At 40.1% G+C, this 17121-nt stretch overlaps 2 protein-coding genes across 4 annotated transcripts in view; one reads left to right on the forward strand and one right to left on the reverse strand.

Moving 5' to 3' along the window:
• Positions 1 to 521: 521 nt before the first annotated feature.
• On the reverse strand, positions 522 to 3883 carry dnajb9a (DnaJ heat shock protein family (Hsp40) member B9a). 2 transcript variants are annotated; one of them, XM_049575222.1, is made up of 3 exons: positions 3822 to 3883; positions 2984 to 3219; positions 522 to 2355 (listed from the first exon to the last, which is right to left on the reverse strand). In XM_049575222.1, exons 2-3 carry the CDS (start codon positions 3198 to 3200, stop codon positions 1928 to 1930), a joined length of 645 nt encoding a protein of 214 aa, XP_049431179.1. In that variant the 5' UTR covers positions 3201 to 3219; positions 3822 to 3883; the 3' UTR covers positions 522 to 1927. The 2 variants fall into 2 exon arrangements, with proteins under 2 accessions (XP_049431179.1, XP_049431178.1); XM_049575221.1 differs by having other exon boundaries at positions 3720 to 3883.
• Positions 3884 to 5137: 1254 nt separating this feature from the next.
• The window catches only part of LOC125887751 (calcium-independent phospholipase A2-gamma-like), a 38736-nt gene continuing 26752 nt past the window's right edge, over positions 5138 to 17121 (forward strand). Inside the window, exons 1-8 of one of the 2 annotated variants that reach the window (XM_049574811.1) lie at positions 5138 to 5285; positions 5601 to 6898; positions 10023 to 10172; positions 11788 to 11939; positions 12247 to 12341; positions 14276 to 14447; positions 16393 to 16450; positions 16834 to 17028. In XM_049574811.1, the coding sequence (XP_049430768.1) occupies positions 5654 to 6898; positions 10023 to 10172; positions 11788 to 11939; positions 12247 to 12341; positions 14276 to 14447; positions 16393 to 16450; positions 16834 to 17028 (2067 nt within the window). In that variant the 5' untranslated portion in view covers positions 5138 to 5285; positions 5601 to 5653. The remainder of the gene's footprint in view (positions 5286 to 5600; positions 6899 to 10022; positions 10173 to 11787; positions 11940 to 12246; positions 12342 to 14275; positions 14448 to 16392; positions 16451 to 16833; positions 17029 to 17121) is intronic. The other variant, XM_049574812.1, reaches the window with a different exon arrangement.

Raw genomic sequence — 17121 nt, forward strand, 5'->3', positions numbered from 1 at the left:
TCCTTTAGAAAGTCTTAAGACCTGTTTATGAATTCAACTTACAATGCTGCAAAATGTTCTTTAAATTTGAATTATTATTGTTATATTGTTCAATAGTTATTCTCTTTAATTATTGAATCAAAATTATAATGTGTACTACTATCACTACTAATCCTAATAATAAATGTAGTCTTTTTTTATAGAGCACTTTTCATACAAGGGATGCAGCTCAAAGTGCTTCACAACAAAAAAGCAACACAAAAGCAAAAGGAAAACAATATGAGACAATCACAGGACACTTTATGATAAACAAAATATCAAATAAAGGTAAAAAAAAAAGTTCAGTCTAGTAAGAATAGTAAAAATGCCAGAGTATATCTAAAAAAAAAACAATATTTTTTTTTTTTGGAAGGGTATTCTATAATTTTGGAGCACAGTTTTTGACAGATATTGCTTCCCTTATCCAGAATATGAATGAACATGACATTGTTACTCTAACACAACATACAGAAATAAGTAAACAGACACAAAGTCCAGTCGGTCTCTACCTTTTATTCCTCAAACACATTTCATACAAAATTGAAAGTGCCATTGAATATTTACAACACCATCAACATAGGAAATAAATATTGCACACTACAATGCAAAAGGAGCACGTCACTATAACTAGTTCAAAGGTACGAGGTAACGGATGATATGTTAGGAAAACAGTATGACCTGGGAGTTTCATCATCGGATGAACATTGATACTTGTATGTACTTATACATACAGTATTTCTTTAACCTTGCAGTACTGCAGTATTGTTACACTTGGTGTTCATTTTTAAAATAAAATATTTTACACCCTCCATTAAAAAAATAAAACAAACATTGTGACTATTACAACTTATGAAACCTATAGCACATATTGTAGTCAGCTTATTGTTCAATTGGTCCTCTGCAAATTAGTTCACACATACAACAGTCTTTGTAGTTTGTCTGCCATGCCAGTCACATTTTTAAATACCTATATTTTAGGATTTTTAGTTAAATGTTAAGGACTGTAATTGGAAATTTAAATCTAATACGCTACATAATAAAGAATATTAGTATAGGTGTGATTCAGAATTCAGAAACGGTGAGTTTTAAGGCCTCAATCTTGATGTCCTCTGCCAATACATTACTGGCATCACACTTAATTGTATTAATTGAAAGGCTACAGAGTTCAAACATTACTCCATTTACTTCTAACTATCTTCTACTTATATTTTTTACTTTACAGATCGTTAAAATTGCTTTACAATTGCATCTGATGCAGATTTTAACCACAAATGCTAAAATATATAATATTAAAAAATGTGACTGGCAGTGTAAAGTATGTAAATATTTCAACAAGACGTAGTACAAACACCAGTTAAACAAGCCAACACGTGGAGAGTCACATTTTCCTTTTTTGTTGACATAAGCTAAACTCAGCTGGCTGCTATTGTTCCACCTTTAGTTGTGTTTTCAGACCCACAATGGGAAAACCTCGCAAAAGAAACTACAAACTACACATAGTAACAGAGTGGAAGCTAGTGATGAACTGATAGGTGAGTATTTCTGTGCCTAACTTTGTGTGATTGCTTTATTTTTGCCCAACAGTCAACCTAACAAATCCCCTATCAAAAAAGGTGCTTTAAAATACTGACAAAATACTCAGTCAGCTTATTTCAACAATAAATGAAAACCTACTACAATCAAGTCCATGAGCACACACAGGGAAAAGCTTGAACAAAACATAGCTTATTTTATATATGATCTAAGCTAAGTAAACTGAGTTTTCACTGTTGCCTGAATGTCAGATCTTAATGTCACTGCTCAAGTTTCACAGCATTTGAACCAAATGGCTTCCCATTACCAAAATCAATACAACAGTATTGTATCCTGTTAAGGCAATTTTGAGTCATACGTCATTTTACGTTTCATCTTAAGATGCAGTACAGTCTGTGTACGTGGTTACCATGTTTCCTCTGCGCTGTGTCACTGTTCTACAGTGTTGTTTCGATGCACCATGAAACCGGTTGTCAGTCTGTTTGGCGTGTCTGTCAAAGGTAAACATTCTCTCTATGTCGTCATACATGTCATCAAAGATACCTGCTCCGAAACTTCCTTGAAAGTGTCTCTTATGTCTGCTGTGGGACTCCTTGTGGGACCTGGAGTGTTCATCAAAGTGTCTTCGGTGACGGGCATGCCTGTTCTGGCTGTAGATGTCAAAGTCCTTGAAAATGTCATCAAAGTTGAAGCTGAAAGCGCCCTGTCTGTGCCTGCCTTGCGTCTCCCCATTGAAGTATGCAGAGGTGTCACCAAAATGGTCGTATTCTCTTCTTCTGGTTTCATCTGATAAAGTTTCATAAGCTGCACAAAGAAAAAGGTATGGCTGTGGTAACAAAGGCTTAACTGAGATCATGACAAGTAGGGCTGCAACGATTAGTCGACTAATCGATGACTAATCGACTATCAAAATAAGTGGTGACTATTTCAGTAGTCGACTAATTGGTTCAAGTCTTTTTTCTTAGAAAAGTACTGTAAAAGTACCTCAAAATACTCTTATTGCAGCTTCTTACGTTCAAATATTGGCAGCTTTACACACTCTCCCATGACGGTGAACTAAAACTCTTTGGTGTGAGTATGAAACAAGACATTAGATGACATAATTTTTGGGTTTGGGAGAGACAGACCGACAGTTTTCAACATTTTAACACATTTTTCGATAAAATGATTAGTTGACTAATCGAAGAAATAATCGACAGATTAGTAGACAATGAAAATAATCATTAGTTGCAGCCCCAGTGACAAGTGTAAAATATGGCAGGCTCAAGCATATTGAACCTCCAGGGTTCTTGACTTGAAAACAAGACAGGCTAAACAATACTTTAATCTCCATGCTGGAAAAAATGTTACATAAGAAGTAAGATTATCATTCCAATATGTCTGGAAACAATCATTTTTCACACCCAAATTAGAAGGAAATACTCAACAGTACCTTCAGCAATCTCTCTGAATCTCACTTCAGCGTCCGGGCTCTTGTTCTTATCCGGGTGATATTTCATTGCAAGTCTGTGGAAAGCTTTTTTTATCTGTCGCTCTGTAGCATCTTTAGGCACTCCCAGTATATCATAGTAGTCCTTCTTGGCAAGTATCAGCTCTGTTATCATGAGGACGCACACTGCAAACGTTACAGCAGACTGTGCACTTGCCATGGCTCTGATGTCCCCTGCACTGAAGAGACAAAATGATCAGTTGGTTAACAGTGTGAAAAGGAGTTTGATGCAATAAGGCAAAGGAGTGTATTTAATTTAATATAGTTAATTAGTGTTAACACATCTGGGGAACAACAAGCCACTTAGGTTAACAGCTAACCTATAGATATAATACACACAAATTATCTTTAGCTGTATGACACATATGTTAACTGGTTAATATTGCAATTCAGAGATTGTGTTCTCCCTTTACGTTAACGTTAGCTTGGGCTGGTGATGTAACACTGCACACAACAGTAACATTTACATTTTAATAACCTAAATAACAAAAATTATGCTCCACTATTGGATATATTACCGCTACAGTAACGTTGGATCATTTGTTAATAAGTTACAAGGTTATATTTGACTGTTTCGCCGCCATGTCATCATATATCAACCGTCATTGCTAACGTTAGCTGACGTTGCTAACACCAGGCACAGCCCAGGTATTCCCCTGTATATTAAACCCATACTTACCTTTCTGGGGGAACCGAGTGCTGCTTAGCTGGTGTATTGCAGTTCTGCCTATTAAACTATTCATCCAACGCTAAACATGACAGTGTTTAAATGTTAGTTTACCTGAGTGTTATCGAGAGGCTGTGCCTAGAAGCGGCATCATTTCTATTTCTTCTTCTACGCTGTCAATGTGTCGGGGTAAGTTGACGTTATGAATTAGTTCACGGCTGCCCTCTGTCAGTCAGTGCAGGTACTACTCCGCTCCTCAAATGTCCGATAGTGACCTTGATGTTGTCAGTGTTCACAGCAACTATGTTTTGGATAGATAAGTCTTACTACTTACTAAATCTTACTATTAATATTATACTATAAATAGTGTGATATTAAACAGTTTATGGAGTACGCCGGTCAAACAAGTTGCTCCTAACCACAGAACACATTATCTCAGCTTGTCATCATTCCCAACTATTTTGTAAACAGGTGAAAGAACATAGTGACTTCTCTCAGTTCACGTGTGGATGTAATGTAAAGCAGAAACAGTCACAGAAAACAGAAAAATGTTATGACTTACACCATTGTCATTATGGCCAAATACCACATGCACAAAGCGAAATTCTTTAAAACCATATAATAATTTTTTGTTGTAATGCAAACACATAAATGTATGAACTCTAAATTTGCAAACGAACTGCTCAACTGTGTAGAAATGTACGTATTAACAGATCCTGAAAATAACACGGTTTACTCTCAAATGAAGACCAAATAACGTTGTTATGTATTATTTATGTTTAATTATCTATAATTTGTGTCTTTTTTTATTTTTAGACACTTTATTTTTCAAAATTATAGTCTCCTACTCTTACTTATTCTCACTTAAATTAAATAACTAAATGCTTAAAAAAGGAAAAAAAAATACATTAGGGAATAAAAATGGTTTTGGTTCAGGAGATATTCTAGAAAAAGTATATTTCCTTCTATTTGTATAATACCCGTTTCCTGTATTCAAATAGTTTAGCTGGATAGATTACTAATGTCAGTCCTAATGTTGTGTTTTGTATTATTTATGTCGAATTATTTATCATCTGTACATTTATTTTTTTTTTAATGCTAAAAATTTAATCTAATCCTTTATTTATTTTGGCTGACATCCTTTTTTTTTCTTTTTTTCTACTCATTCACTTTGATAATTTGGTTGATTTGCCTTATTGTTGTAAATCTGAATTATTCAATAAAGTTTACTTTTTTTTAAAAAGACACGAAAAATGAAATAAACATGCTTCTCCTCTGCAGTAAACACAGAGCATATCGCTGAGTAAACAGCCAGTGGGGAGAATTTCCTCAACCAATCAACAGCCACCATTTAGGGGCAGGTGATAGCGGCCAATAGCGGAGTAGACAACGCATCACGTGTCTTTGTTTTTCCTCTGACTGACGTTGAACGTCACTGTGGAAATCAAGTGTCAGGTTTAGTGACCGTGTGTTGCCATACGTTGTTAAACATTAGTGTTAATGTTAATGAAGAATGGCGACTCACTGAACATATAAAAGTATTCGCGGCTTTTATGATACGACGACATAAAACGACTGGTACGGTTTGTTATGTTCTGTGTATTCTTTATGAATGCTAGCTAAGCTAAGCTAGCTGAGCTAGCAGAGCTAACGGCTAGTTGCTGGTGTTGAAATGTGTTATTCAGAGTAGAAGTTAGCTGTTTTGTTTCCCTCTGAATTAGGAACATTTACCGAATATCTTTTACTTGTGCAGAGAGCAGAATTATTCATTGAAGCGAGTTTTAGGAGCAGTGTTGGTAGTGTTACTCCACATGTCATGTCATTTTCGTAATTTTCTTTTTGAATGTTTTCCATCTTTCATTCATACATCACTTTTTTGTTGTTTATCACCAGGTTTATGACGAAGGGAGAGCTTAGATCTAATACTGTGGATGTGACCTGAAAGAATGAGTCATAAATGGGCTCCAAATACCTGGGTCAAAGTAAGCAGAGCGTGCCAGTTGTGGCAAACACATGCTCAAAAGTCAGCAGCATCACCTCCATTGTCTGGTGCCTCTCACTGCAGGGTTTATGTACAACAGGCTTACTGCTACAAGGTTGGCTATCTCAGCTGGAGGCACATTCACCACCTGAGGATCACTGGGCGCAAAGGATGGCTCTGTAAAGCAAACCAGGTTAGACAACGACTTGGATTCCACACCAGCACCCTGCATTTGAACACTTCAGCCTCACGGTGGTCTACTGGTCTGAGCCAACACATGTCGCGGGTCAGAACAACACTAGACACAGTTTCCAAAGCTGTGAGCGGGACACATACAGAACTTCTCTCTAAAATTGGCAGACTCAAGCCCAGTGCTTTAAAGGGAAGGAAGAAGGCTGAGGCGAGTGTTGAGTCAGTGCCAAAGGCTGAGGAGAGTGCTGTCACATCCACTCCTGCTCCCACCGATGCTGCTCCACCTTGTACATCTACAACACCCAAACCTGCATGTAACTCATCTCCTGCGAGTCCTTCTGTTCCTGCTTCTGCTGCTACACTTAATGCAAGTGCCACTACCTCCACTTATCCTCACAGTCCTTCCCAAGCATCCGTCACTGCCACAATTCTGACTGTGCGTGAACTTAAGGACAAAAAGCTGAGACGCGTCGTTCCCGCTGTCAGAGCCAATTCTGCCAGGAAACAGGAGGAACTTAAATCTTCACTGAGTGATACTGAAAGCAAGAGCACAACTTCCAAACAAACCACAGCACTTTTCCATCCCAGCACCTTTTCAGTCAGCCTGGATGAGACATACAACTACCTGGCTCATCACATCAACTCATACTTTAGCAGCAGTACAAAGACTCAGGACAAGAAAGTGGACAGTGCTGACAATGCTTCCTCTCAGGGTCAACAACCTAGTGACCTCATGCCAGTGTCTAATAAAACAGTCTCTGCTGCTCCAGTTACCCCACCTTCCATGAAGAAGGGCTTGGGACACTACCTGTCCTACTCAGCTCCAACTGTGCAAGCCTTTGTAGGAAGCTACATTGCTCCCTTGGTCCCAAAGTTCAGGACAGCAGAGTCCAAAACTGCTACAGTGGAGGAAAAGAAGTCTGAGGATGCCCTGGTCAAACAGGCTGAGGCCACAGTTACTAAGGAACAGAAGGCTGCCGAGGAGAAAGCCAAGAAACTTCTGCTTCAAAGGGAGAAGGTAGGTGTACAAAAACATGTCAGTGATTGAGTGAAACATAATTCTCACATCACATAGCTCTGTCCGGTGTATTATAGCTGGGTGTCTACTGTCCAGACATTGACCAGAGCTCTTGCTACTCTATAGGGTAGTGTCTTGTGCCTACGTGCTGTCTGAGATGTGGGAATCTGTTTTCAAAAATAACTCCCTTGTGTAGTCAGAGGGCCACAGAAGGGACACAGAGGGTGTGTACTTTATAGGCCAAGCCATGCTTTTATGTTGTGGAGACATAAACACACTGACATTTAGATAATGTCAAGGCTGGGTTTGGTGAATCAGGAACTATGATATGTTATGTTTGAAACAGCAGATAGCAGAAACACTACATGACTCAAACATGACTCATCCATTGGCTGATGATACACAGTAGATTGATGTCATGTACAGGCATGATATGGTCCAGGTGTTGTTACATTTAATCCAATTGACAAACAATACATTTGTAACATCAAGGCAACAAAATCTAGTCGAAGGTACAAGTCTGTTGACGGTATTTTTGAATGATGACAGGCACTGAGTGGCAGCTTTGTCCTTTATCTGTTCATGATTTAATCACTTTAATCACTCACAGTAATTTCCCTCCAAAGATTTTGGGGCTGGTTCACCTTTTAGCTCAATTTCAAGACCTTTTATTAAAAAAATATTATTACCCAATTTTCTTTTAGATGATGGACAGATGATTTTGTTGATTGAAATATAAAAATATGCTACTCAAGCAATAGCTGTTGTAAAAACAATATTATATACACTCATATAGCATTTCAAATGGGCCTCTCTAGTGTAGTGGTTAGAGCACTTGTTTTCCATGCGGAAGGTCCAGGGCTCGAATCCTGCTGGGGTCGATGTCAGCAAAGGCATGCGGTCACAAGAGCTTCCCTCCACCGAAACAAACGGGATCAGATTCCTTGAGGAGGCTTCAGGATAAGAAGGTAACTCCTGGAATCTGAGCCAAGTCCTCAACGAGGGCGCGTTTCAAGCATGTTGTAGACGGGAGGTTCCAGCCGTAAAAGTGGATTCATTCATTTCATATAGCATTTCAAATGATTTGATTGGATTGTTCCCCCTTTGAGTGGAGCTGAAAAGTCCATTTTGGGGGTTTGCACAATATTACAGATGTGACATTGCTCAGATGAGTTTGATGCAGCTCTTATTTATTTAGATATTTAAGTTAATATTTGAGGGCGGCACGGTGGTGTGGTGGTTAGCACTCTTGCCTCACAGCAAGAGGGTTGCCGGTTCGATCCCGGGCGTGGGAGCCCTTCTGTGTGGAGTTTGCATGTTCTCCCCGTGTCAGCGTGGGTTCTCTCCAGGCACTCCGGCTTCCTCCCACAGTCCAAAGACATGCAGATTGGGGACTAGGTTAATTGGTGACTCTAAATTGTCCGTAGGTGTGAATGTGAGCGTGAATGGTTGTCTGTCTCTATGTGTCAGCCCTGCGATAGACTGGCGACCTGTCCAGGGTGTACCCTGCCTCTCGCCCGATGTAGCTGGGATAGGCTCCAGCCCCCCCGTGACCCTCAAGAGGATGAAGCGGTTAGAAGATGAATGAATGAAGTTAATATTTGAGCCTGAGTACTTCGTCTGCCTGCTGTCTGTGTTGTTTGTAAATGTGTGCCAAGAAGGATGCCTCGTCTTTTACTGCAACCCAAATCTCCCTACGGGTACAAATGAAGTAACCTTACAATACCTTGCCTTACCTGGCCCATGGAAGCAAAACAAGCGTTGTTTGTAAACAACTTATTGCCAGTCATATTGTGGAGTGTAGTTTAGTGATATATTTTGTGTATAGGTCATGTATTAATGTTTCTCACTTATTGCTTCTTATCTTGGTTTAGGACAGTGGTTCTCAAACAGGGGTCCTTGAAAGAGTCACAGAGGGTCCTCAGAAAATGGGAAATAGTTTATTTTCACTATTTAATTCACTGTGAAAATGAGCACAATGTGAGAAGGAGTCATAAGAGTTACTATCCCGATCAGTTATATCCTCAACTGTAGTTGACAACTTTTAAATTCTGGTCTTAAAGTCCCCCTCCAGTGTATTTTGGCATTTTTGTATTTCATATTTTTCTTAGTCGTGTCCTGACAATGTTGATTATCCACATTGTTCACCAGATATTTTAGACAAATGAGTTAATTTTGTGCTCAGAGGTTAAAAATAGAAGGTCGTCGCTGAAACTGGAAGATGACACATGACAGAAGTAGAAACTGCAAGTCATACGTCATCCTCCAAGCTTGTGTAGATGCACTGACAGAAACACCATAAACATAGCAGGCTAGCTAGTCAACATATCTTGTATTTTACAGTAACTGTAGCGTCATAGCCTTATTTATACCTCTCTATGCGGTCGTGTCTTCCACCTTAGTTTAGTGTCAGCATTTTACCGAGATCCGCTGTCTGAAATGTAGTTTCCAGACTTGTTGAAAGTTTGTCCTGCCCACCTGCTCCGGCCTCTAACAGGTCCAGACACTGGGGACCGCACAACTTCCAGTAAAAGTAGAAAAGTCCCATTCAAAAAATAAAAAAGAATCAGTGCAGCACAGGGCAGAGTCGGCGCTGAGCTGAGCCGTGTTGTGTTGTCTCATTTGCGCTCTGCTGAACAGTGAATTCATCAAAGTAAATGCCAAATTGCTGTTTTCCAAACTACTGTAGCTGCAATCTTGTTGCAATGGTTATAGATTAATGTTACATCCAAATATAACACACACACACACACACACACACACACACACACAGATTCTCTGTTAACGAAAAAACGTGAACCGTAAAACTGACTGGAGGTCAGTTTAATTATATCTAATAACCAAAATGTTTCAGATGGAGGCCCCTGAAGCAAAATCAAATGGGTGTCCGTGACCTGATATGTATAAATTCAGGGGTCCCTGACATGAGAAAGGTTGAGAACCACTGGTGTAGGAAGTTGAATGAAACTGAAATGAAAAAACATTCATTAGCTACTGTTTAATATTGTAAATGAAAATGAGAGTTCCCTGCTAAATGAGCCGTACACAGGGTCAGGTTTTAACTTGGATTGCAGCCCACGCTCTATAGCTGGACCTAACTGGTTGCACATTTTTTGTCTCTTAGATCATTGCCAGGGTGAGCGTGGACAATCGAACTCGGGGTCTGGTTCAGGCTCTCCACAGGGCATCAGATGTGAGGGTCTACATCAACAGGGTGGAGGACCTCAGCTACCACCTCCTGGAGTTTCCGGAGACTAGTGGTGTTGCAGTCAAGGTGAGCAATCTGACAAGGCCAGCATTTTCTCCTCTTCTTTTTCCTCCATAATGTAACATCCCGAGGCTTTGTCAGCAAAGTGTCTGATGCTGCTTAGCATGTCAAAAGCATCAACTCTTATGTTTGGCTCCAGCTCACGGTGTCAGGACTGTGTTTACAGCAGCATGTTTTTATGCATACATAATTGTGTTATATTTAGCATGAATAGTTGAACAGCTGTAGCATGTAAATAATGTAGATAACGTCCCTCTGCTTGTGTTCAGGAATTTTTCCCATGCCAGGCAAATGTCAGTTTGTCAGCTGTGGCAACAGGTTACATATTGCTCTGTGTTTAATGTCAGAGCTTGGCAACTATTGAACATGTAGACTGCATACTGCGGCATTTATTTATGTCTCTGCCTTATCTGTGGCGGTGTCAGGAACTTAGTCAGTGCTAAACCTATTTCAAACCAAGGGCACTTTTACAAGTATGAGGAAGGATAATCCTCAATGAAAAGTGAAGAACAGTGTTAAGCTCAACATTAAAGATGAACGGTATTAAAATTTCATATCAGGATTAAAGCGACAAAAATTGAAATATCTTCTTTCTTTCTTCTATCTTTGAAATAGCCTGTCTTTGAAGTGTTTGCTCATGTGCCTGTGTCACTGTTGATGAGGACAAGGCACCAGTAGCATCTCTACAGTAGGTTTGCCTGCTGCACGCCCACTCTGTAAACAAGGGACTTGCAAAACAAACCTGCATCGCATGCTGTGCCTGCGTCTGGAAGACTGTTGCTAACTTTGGTTGATGCAGGACACTGTTAACTGTGAGTTTTTCAAAGGGCGGTAATCAAACGTGGTTTTATGATAATTAAAATTTACAACAGTAATATGAACCGAAGGGAATTTAACCACCGTTTTTCATGAAACTGGCAACTGTTTCATTGCTGTTCAACATATTGCTGCAAGAATAATGTTTGATATCTTTGCAAATGACAACAGGAATAAAGGAGACCACTGTGGTGACAATACTGACTTGAATTTGGTCTCAAATATGGCCTCTTAACTCCTCAGAAACATTTGTCCCAATTAAATAATTCAGATTACATCATGACAGTCTCACGTTTTATCTACAAGCAAGGTATTACAGGTAAAGTCAACACTTTATAGCTGCGTTCACACCAGTTTTAGACTCTGCTTTCATTCTAGCGAGGATTTGATTTACATTAATTTTCCATTGCAAATGATCCCACCTTCATTCTGATGAAACTATGACTTGCGAAGTGGTAAAACCTGTTAATGTTCAGCCAATATAACAGGCGGCAGAATCGACCTCTTTGTTTAGGAAGCATTGATTGTTTCTGCCCTTGTTTGTGACTGCAAACTGAAAGAAAACAAGCAGCAGAACAGGAGAGAGTATGACTGGTACTGAGAACAAATACAGGGATAGGAGGTAAATACTGCAGGATGTCAGATGTATTAGTTGAACACTACAGTCGCTCCAGCAGCAGACCCTGTCCTCACTATTTCGAGCTCCACCTCCTATTTCCCTCGCCAATTCTGGTGTGACCGCATCATGGTGGACTGACCACGTTTTTCATTTTCACTTCTGACTGCCACACTATGTGTTTATCAGGAGCAGGTTATCCCTTGCCTGCTGCGTCTGAAACAGGCCAGTGACCCCGGCCTGAGGGCAGCAGTTAGAGAAGCCCTCGCTCTGGTGGGCTACCACAAACCTGTGAAAGGCCGAGGCGTTCGCATCCTGTCCATAGATGGAGGAGGGTTAAGGTACAAGTTCAACCCATGTTTTCTTAAAAAGTATGAGTTACTGATCAAAGTGAAACTAAACAGCATTTACTGCAGTCAAGGCGATGTTTTAAAATAGCACTGCTTCTATTAGCAGTTTCGATCTGTCAAGTAAATGTAATCCTGTGAAACATTCCGTTTTAATGAATGAGGATTTATTTCCTATTTGTCTTTGCTGGTCGAGTTTAAAATCAATGAGCTGTCACTCTTTGTAGCCAATTTGTGTGCAGTGGTTGTCATCCCATTAATTTGCCTCTCTGTGTGTGTATGCCTGTGTCTCACTTTGCAGGGGACTTGTTGCACTTCAGACGTTACACAAGCTGGAGGCCCTGACCGGGAAACCTATTTACAAACTGTTTGATTATATTTGTGGTGTCAGCACAGGTGCGTTGTCTCCCTGCCCTACTTCTGAATGTGTGTGTGCTGTATGCGTCTGGATTATGTGAGCAGAGTGCAACATTGCGGACGGGACTGGCAGCACTGATCACACACTGACCCATTTGTTGCTCTGCTCTTGTTTTGACCTCAATTTCACTGCCAGCACCACCGCATTGCCAGTCTTGTTACTTTGTAGTCAAGTAAGGCCACAGTACAACTGTTTCAAATTACAAAACGGACTATTTAGAATTTTATTTTATTTATTTAACCAGTAGAGAACAATTGAGATTAACACGCCTTCCAACCATGTAGCAAACGGGCAAACTCTGTTGAATGAAGCACAAAAAAGTGTGCAGATATACTATGATTGATAGCAACATTCAGGGAGCTTATGGAGCCCTGAGCGAGCCCAAGCAACAGTTTGCTGCTGCTCTGAAAATAAGTTGGAGGTGCACAAAGCTTTGCCAAAATAGAGCCAGTGTGAGCGTTTTTTGGAACAACAAGCGCCACGTTGCTTAGCCTGTGCAAGGTGCAGGTTAGGACATCTTCAGTGGGAAACATGGGAACAATGTGATGTTTGATCACTCGCTCATTCACATTCTGTCCAGTTAGGAAGAGGTGTAAGAATCTTTTCGTCTATGGAGACCTGGCCAAGACTGGCAACGGCATAAATAAAAACACATAATTTAAAAAAAGATAACACAAAAAGACACAAATTAAAAAGGAAATAAGAAATAAGCAAAAGCAGCTCACATTTTAAAGTAGAAATGTAAAAGAGTTAGGTTTCTAACTACGTAAATTAAACAGATATCTTACGGAATCTGCCTCTAATTCTTTTATTTTCGATTAAAAAGCATTGATGATTTAACTGAGTTTTAAGTCTCTCTGCAGAATACACAGAAGTCCTTTATCCAATTTCCAAACAGGCTTATGGAACAGAAAGCATAAAGACATCCCGAGAACACAAATAGTATTACCTGGCACTTTTCTGTGTGAGATAGACACACAAATAATATGGTAGCAGTCCGAGAATTGCTTTATCTATAAATGTGTACTGATGACAGAGCCTACAGGTGGCCACCTGTAGGCTCTGTCATCGGTACACATTTTTAGATCATGCTACCCGAGAGTATAACGCACAAAAAATTAAGTTATATTTGTGTTGAAATTGCATTGCTTTATTTGGTTTCAGGAATAATCAATAGGTCAATTAGAACTTCTCCCTGTATGCAAAATGACCACAAGGTGGTGCTGTGGACCATCATCCTCAAACTGTCCTCTCCGTCTGCCACTTGGTGGTTTTCATTTCGCAGCAGATTGAAAAACTGCGTTTTATTTGCAGAGCACATTGTCCTTTAATCACTGCCAGAAGTTTCTGTTTGTTCCCAGTTCCTAACAGTTCTTTGGTCCTAATCTCCACCAGTTGGAGGTACTTCATTTTCACATTCTGTCAATGTTGTCAAAGCATAATGTAATCCGCCTGCTCAATCAAATGATGTTCACACATTTAAAACCCATCTGGGCCACATCTGGTGAGTTTGGTCACCCACATTATTCAGGTACACCCCATCTCTGCCCTCATGGCACTGTTGAGGTTTGGTAATCTTGTCAGGGATCTTTGATCATGGAGAGAAAGTAGCTACCTGCAGTGTTGTAGCTATGTTAATCTCATGCACTTCCTATGGGTGGATCATCCAGGGGTAATGTTACTAATAACAGATAATCCTTTAGGCAATTAACATTGCATCAACTCCAGGCCTTGAGAGCACTAACAACAAGCTGTGCATTACCTGTGTGCCTGTTTATTACCAAGATTACCTTGTTGCATTCCCAAAGGACTGACTGAAACTCTTATTCTTCCTGTTTACACAAGTATGCAGCTGTATTGTTCATTCACCAGTCCTTTCCTCTTTAAATGATTGTGTGTGTTTTTGCCTCAGGTGCTATCTTAGGGTTCATGCTAGGTGTGTTCCAAATCCCACTGAACGAGTGTGATGATCTTTACCGGAAGCTGGGTTCAGATGTCTTCAAGCAAAACGTCATTGTCGGCACTGTGAAGATGGGCTGGAACCACGCTTTCTATGACAGCGAAGCCTGGGAGAACATCCTCAAGTCAGTCCCTTTGTCCTTGATCGCAGAGCAGTGCTTATGCTTAGTTAATTTGGAGACATGTAAAACAAAATGCCATGACAGTGGTCAAACTGTTCAAGTTAACACAAAGTGATTTGGAAGTGCTTAAAGCAAGTTCATCAAAGTGAATATCAAGCTTGCTCTTTATTGTTGTCAGTTATGCTAATACAGTTTAATGTGCATCAATGCCATCTATCAATAATCTGTTTTAGGGTAACAACAACAAGTTGTACATGACCTGTTTGCTGGATTATCACTAAGATAACCTTGTTGCATTCTCAAAGGAGTGATATGATGTTTACTGTGATGCATGACTAACTTAAGCAAATTTTAAGTGTCACATGATATTGAAAGTTATTTATTATAACATATGGAAACTAGAAAAGTGAACTCAGTAGAGTGCAGGTCTCCAACAGGTGTGCCTGGGGTCATATGGGTGGGTAACAGGGAGTGCAGGGCAGGCTGTGAGTCCATTGTGCATGCATGACAGTCGTGGAATAATTTATTTTATTTTATTTATTTAACCAGTAAAACCTCTTGAGATTAGAAATCTCTTTTTCAAGAGTCTCCTGCCCAAAACAGGCAGCAACATAAAGTTACAGACAGACAACACAGAACAAAACAAAAATGTACAGCTTTAAAACAAGCAACATAAAACACCTAATGAGATTACCACAAAGACAACCCAGAGAGTATGTATACTAGAGGTCAACCATAAAAACACAAAAAAGGGCAACTACAAATGATTACAAAGACCTGCTAAGATACACCCTGACATTGGCGTACCGAAGATTGTGTACAAAAATCCTGCAACAGTGCTTTGAAACAGCTGAGACAAACCAAAGAGTGAAACTTCAAGTTCTTCTGCAGAAGATTCCACTCATAAGAAGGTCCATACATAAATGCTCGTTTGCCAAACTCTGTGCGTACCCTTGGTGTAATCAGTAAAAAAAAAGTTCTGAGAACGGAGAGCATAGCCATTTTCTATTTACACACATAACACACACATACATGTGCTGGAAGAAGGCCAAGAATAGCTTTGTAAACAAGAGAATGCCAATGAAAAAAGTGTACGAAACTGTAAAGAGAGCCACCCAACCTGAGCATACAGGATACAGTGATAAGTTAGCTGCTTACAGTTGGTAATAAATCTCAATGCACCATGATACTCAGAGTCCAGAATATGCAAACACTAGGTGGGTGCATTCATATATAATACATCCCAATGAAAGGGAGACAATGTGCAGGTTACATTATTAAAAACAGTGATTTATTCATCTCCTGTTGTGCCTCACTATAGTGGATCATCACATAGCGGGAATCAATCTGCAGATGCTGCAGTTGAGACCAAACTTTTCTATGGTTGTCAGTTTTTGAGCCTCAACAAAGGCCAAAATGTTGCCTGTGACAGACAAAGTGAGGCTTGTTGATTGCTGGAAATGCCTTTTGTTACGTGACTTTGGAGGTGAATTGCCACAACCATGAGAGGTCCTTGAGCAAACACACATAAATGTCCACGTATAAGGGTTATGGGTCCAGCAGTATGCCAGATTAGCTGTAGAGAGACAGACAGATAAGCAGACACACGACCAAACCCATAATCCTGGAGATAGCAACTGTAAAACAGTGGCTGGTTGGAAAAATTCTAAAGATATTAAGAATTAAAGAATAAAATCCACCACTGCATGCTTAGATATGATCAGCACGGTCATATAAAGTAAACATATATTGTTTTAAATGGCCTTAAACGTTTAAAACAGTAAAACGGTCCTTTGAGAATAATTATGCCGAATACAGAATGATTTCAAGTTCCATTAACTGATATGCACAAGGATTTTGTGAAGCTTGCAGAATCTGTAGTAAGTCACACTACTATCCAAAATTCACGAAGCCAGAAAATAACATCGCCATATCTTCCCTTCTACAGAGAGAAAATGGGCTCTCACCTCCTGGTGGAGACATCAAGAAACCCTGAATGCCCCAAGGTGAGCTTTGGAAGCTTGTCTGACTCATTCTTCCCTCTTGTTCTGTTCTGGCACTGACCAGTGAGCCTTGGTCTCACCTTGTTTACTGGGATACTACAAAGAAAGCTCCTTTCTCCTTCGCTATCTCTGTCCTGCACTCCTCTGCAATGACAAGTAGAAGGAAAGTACACTCTAAAGCCACATAAGACAGGGTGGATAAAGCAGTATACAGGATTTCATATGTCAGCAGACTCCTGTTAGGCTCCCAGAACAGAGATGTTATTAAATTGATCTGTCAGAATGTCACTCCAGATACAGTATTATGTTTGCATTTTTATATCTGTAAAGTGCTGCCTCATGCTGGAAAAGGAAATTGAGCTGTATGTCATTTCCTTTCTCTGCAGGTGGCAGCGGTGAGCACCATTGTGAACAGGGGCACTCCTCTGAAGGCCTATGTGTTCAGGAACTACAACCTGCTACCCGGGGTGCGCTCTCACTACCTGGGGGGCTGCCAGCACCAGCTCTGGCAGGCCATCCGGGCCACATCAGCAGCCCCTGGGTATTTCCAGGAATTCCCCTTGGGAGATGATCTCCACCAGGTCGGTCTCTCTCTTTAATTTATCTTCTGCCAATTCACAGAATTCTCAGAAAAAAATGGCTGTAAAATGTAGCTCCTGCTTACTGCTCTTTAT

This window comes from Epinephelus fuscoguttatus, linkage group LG4 (genome assembly GCF_011397635.1).
Source record: "Epinephelus fuscoguttatus linkage group LG4, E.fuscoguttatus.final_Chr_v1".
NCBI classification, from domain to species: domain Eukaryota; kingdom Metazoa; phylum Chordata; class Actinopteri; order Perciformes; family Serranidae; genus Epinephelus; species Epinephelus fuscoguttatus.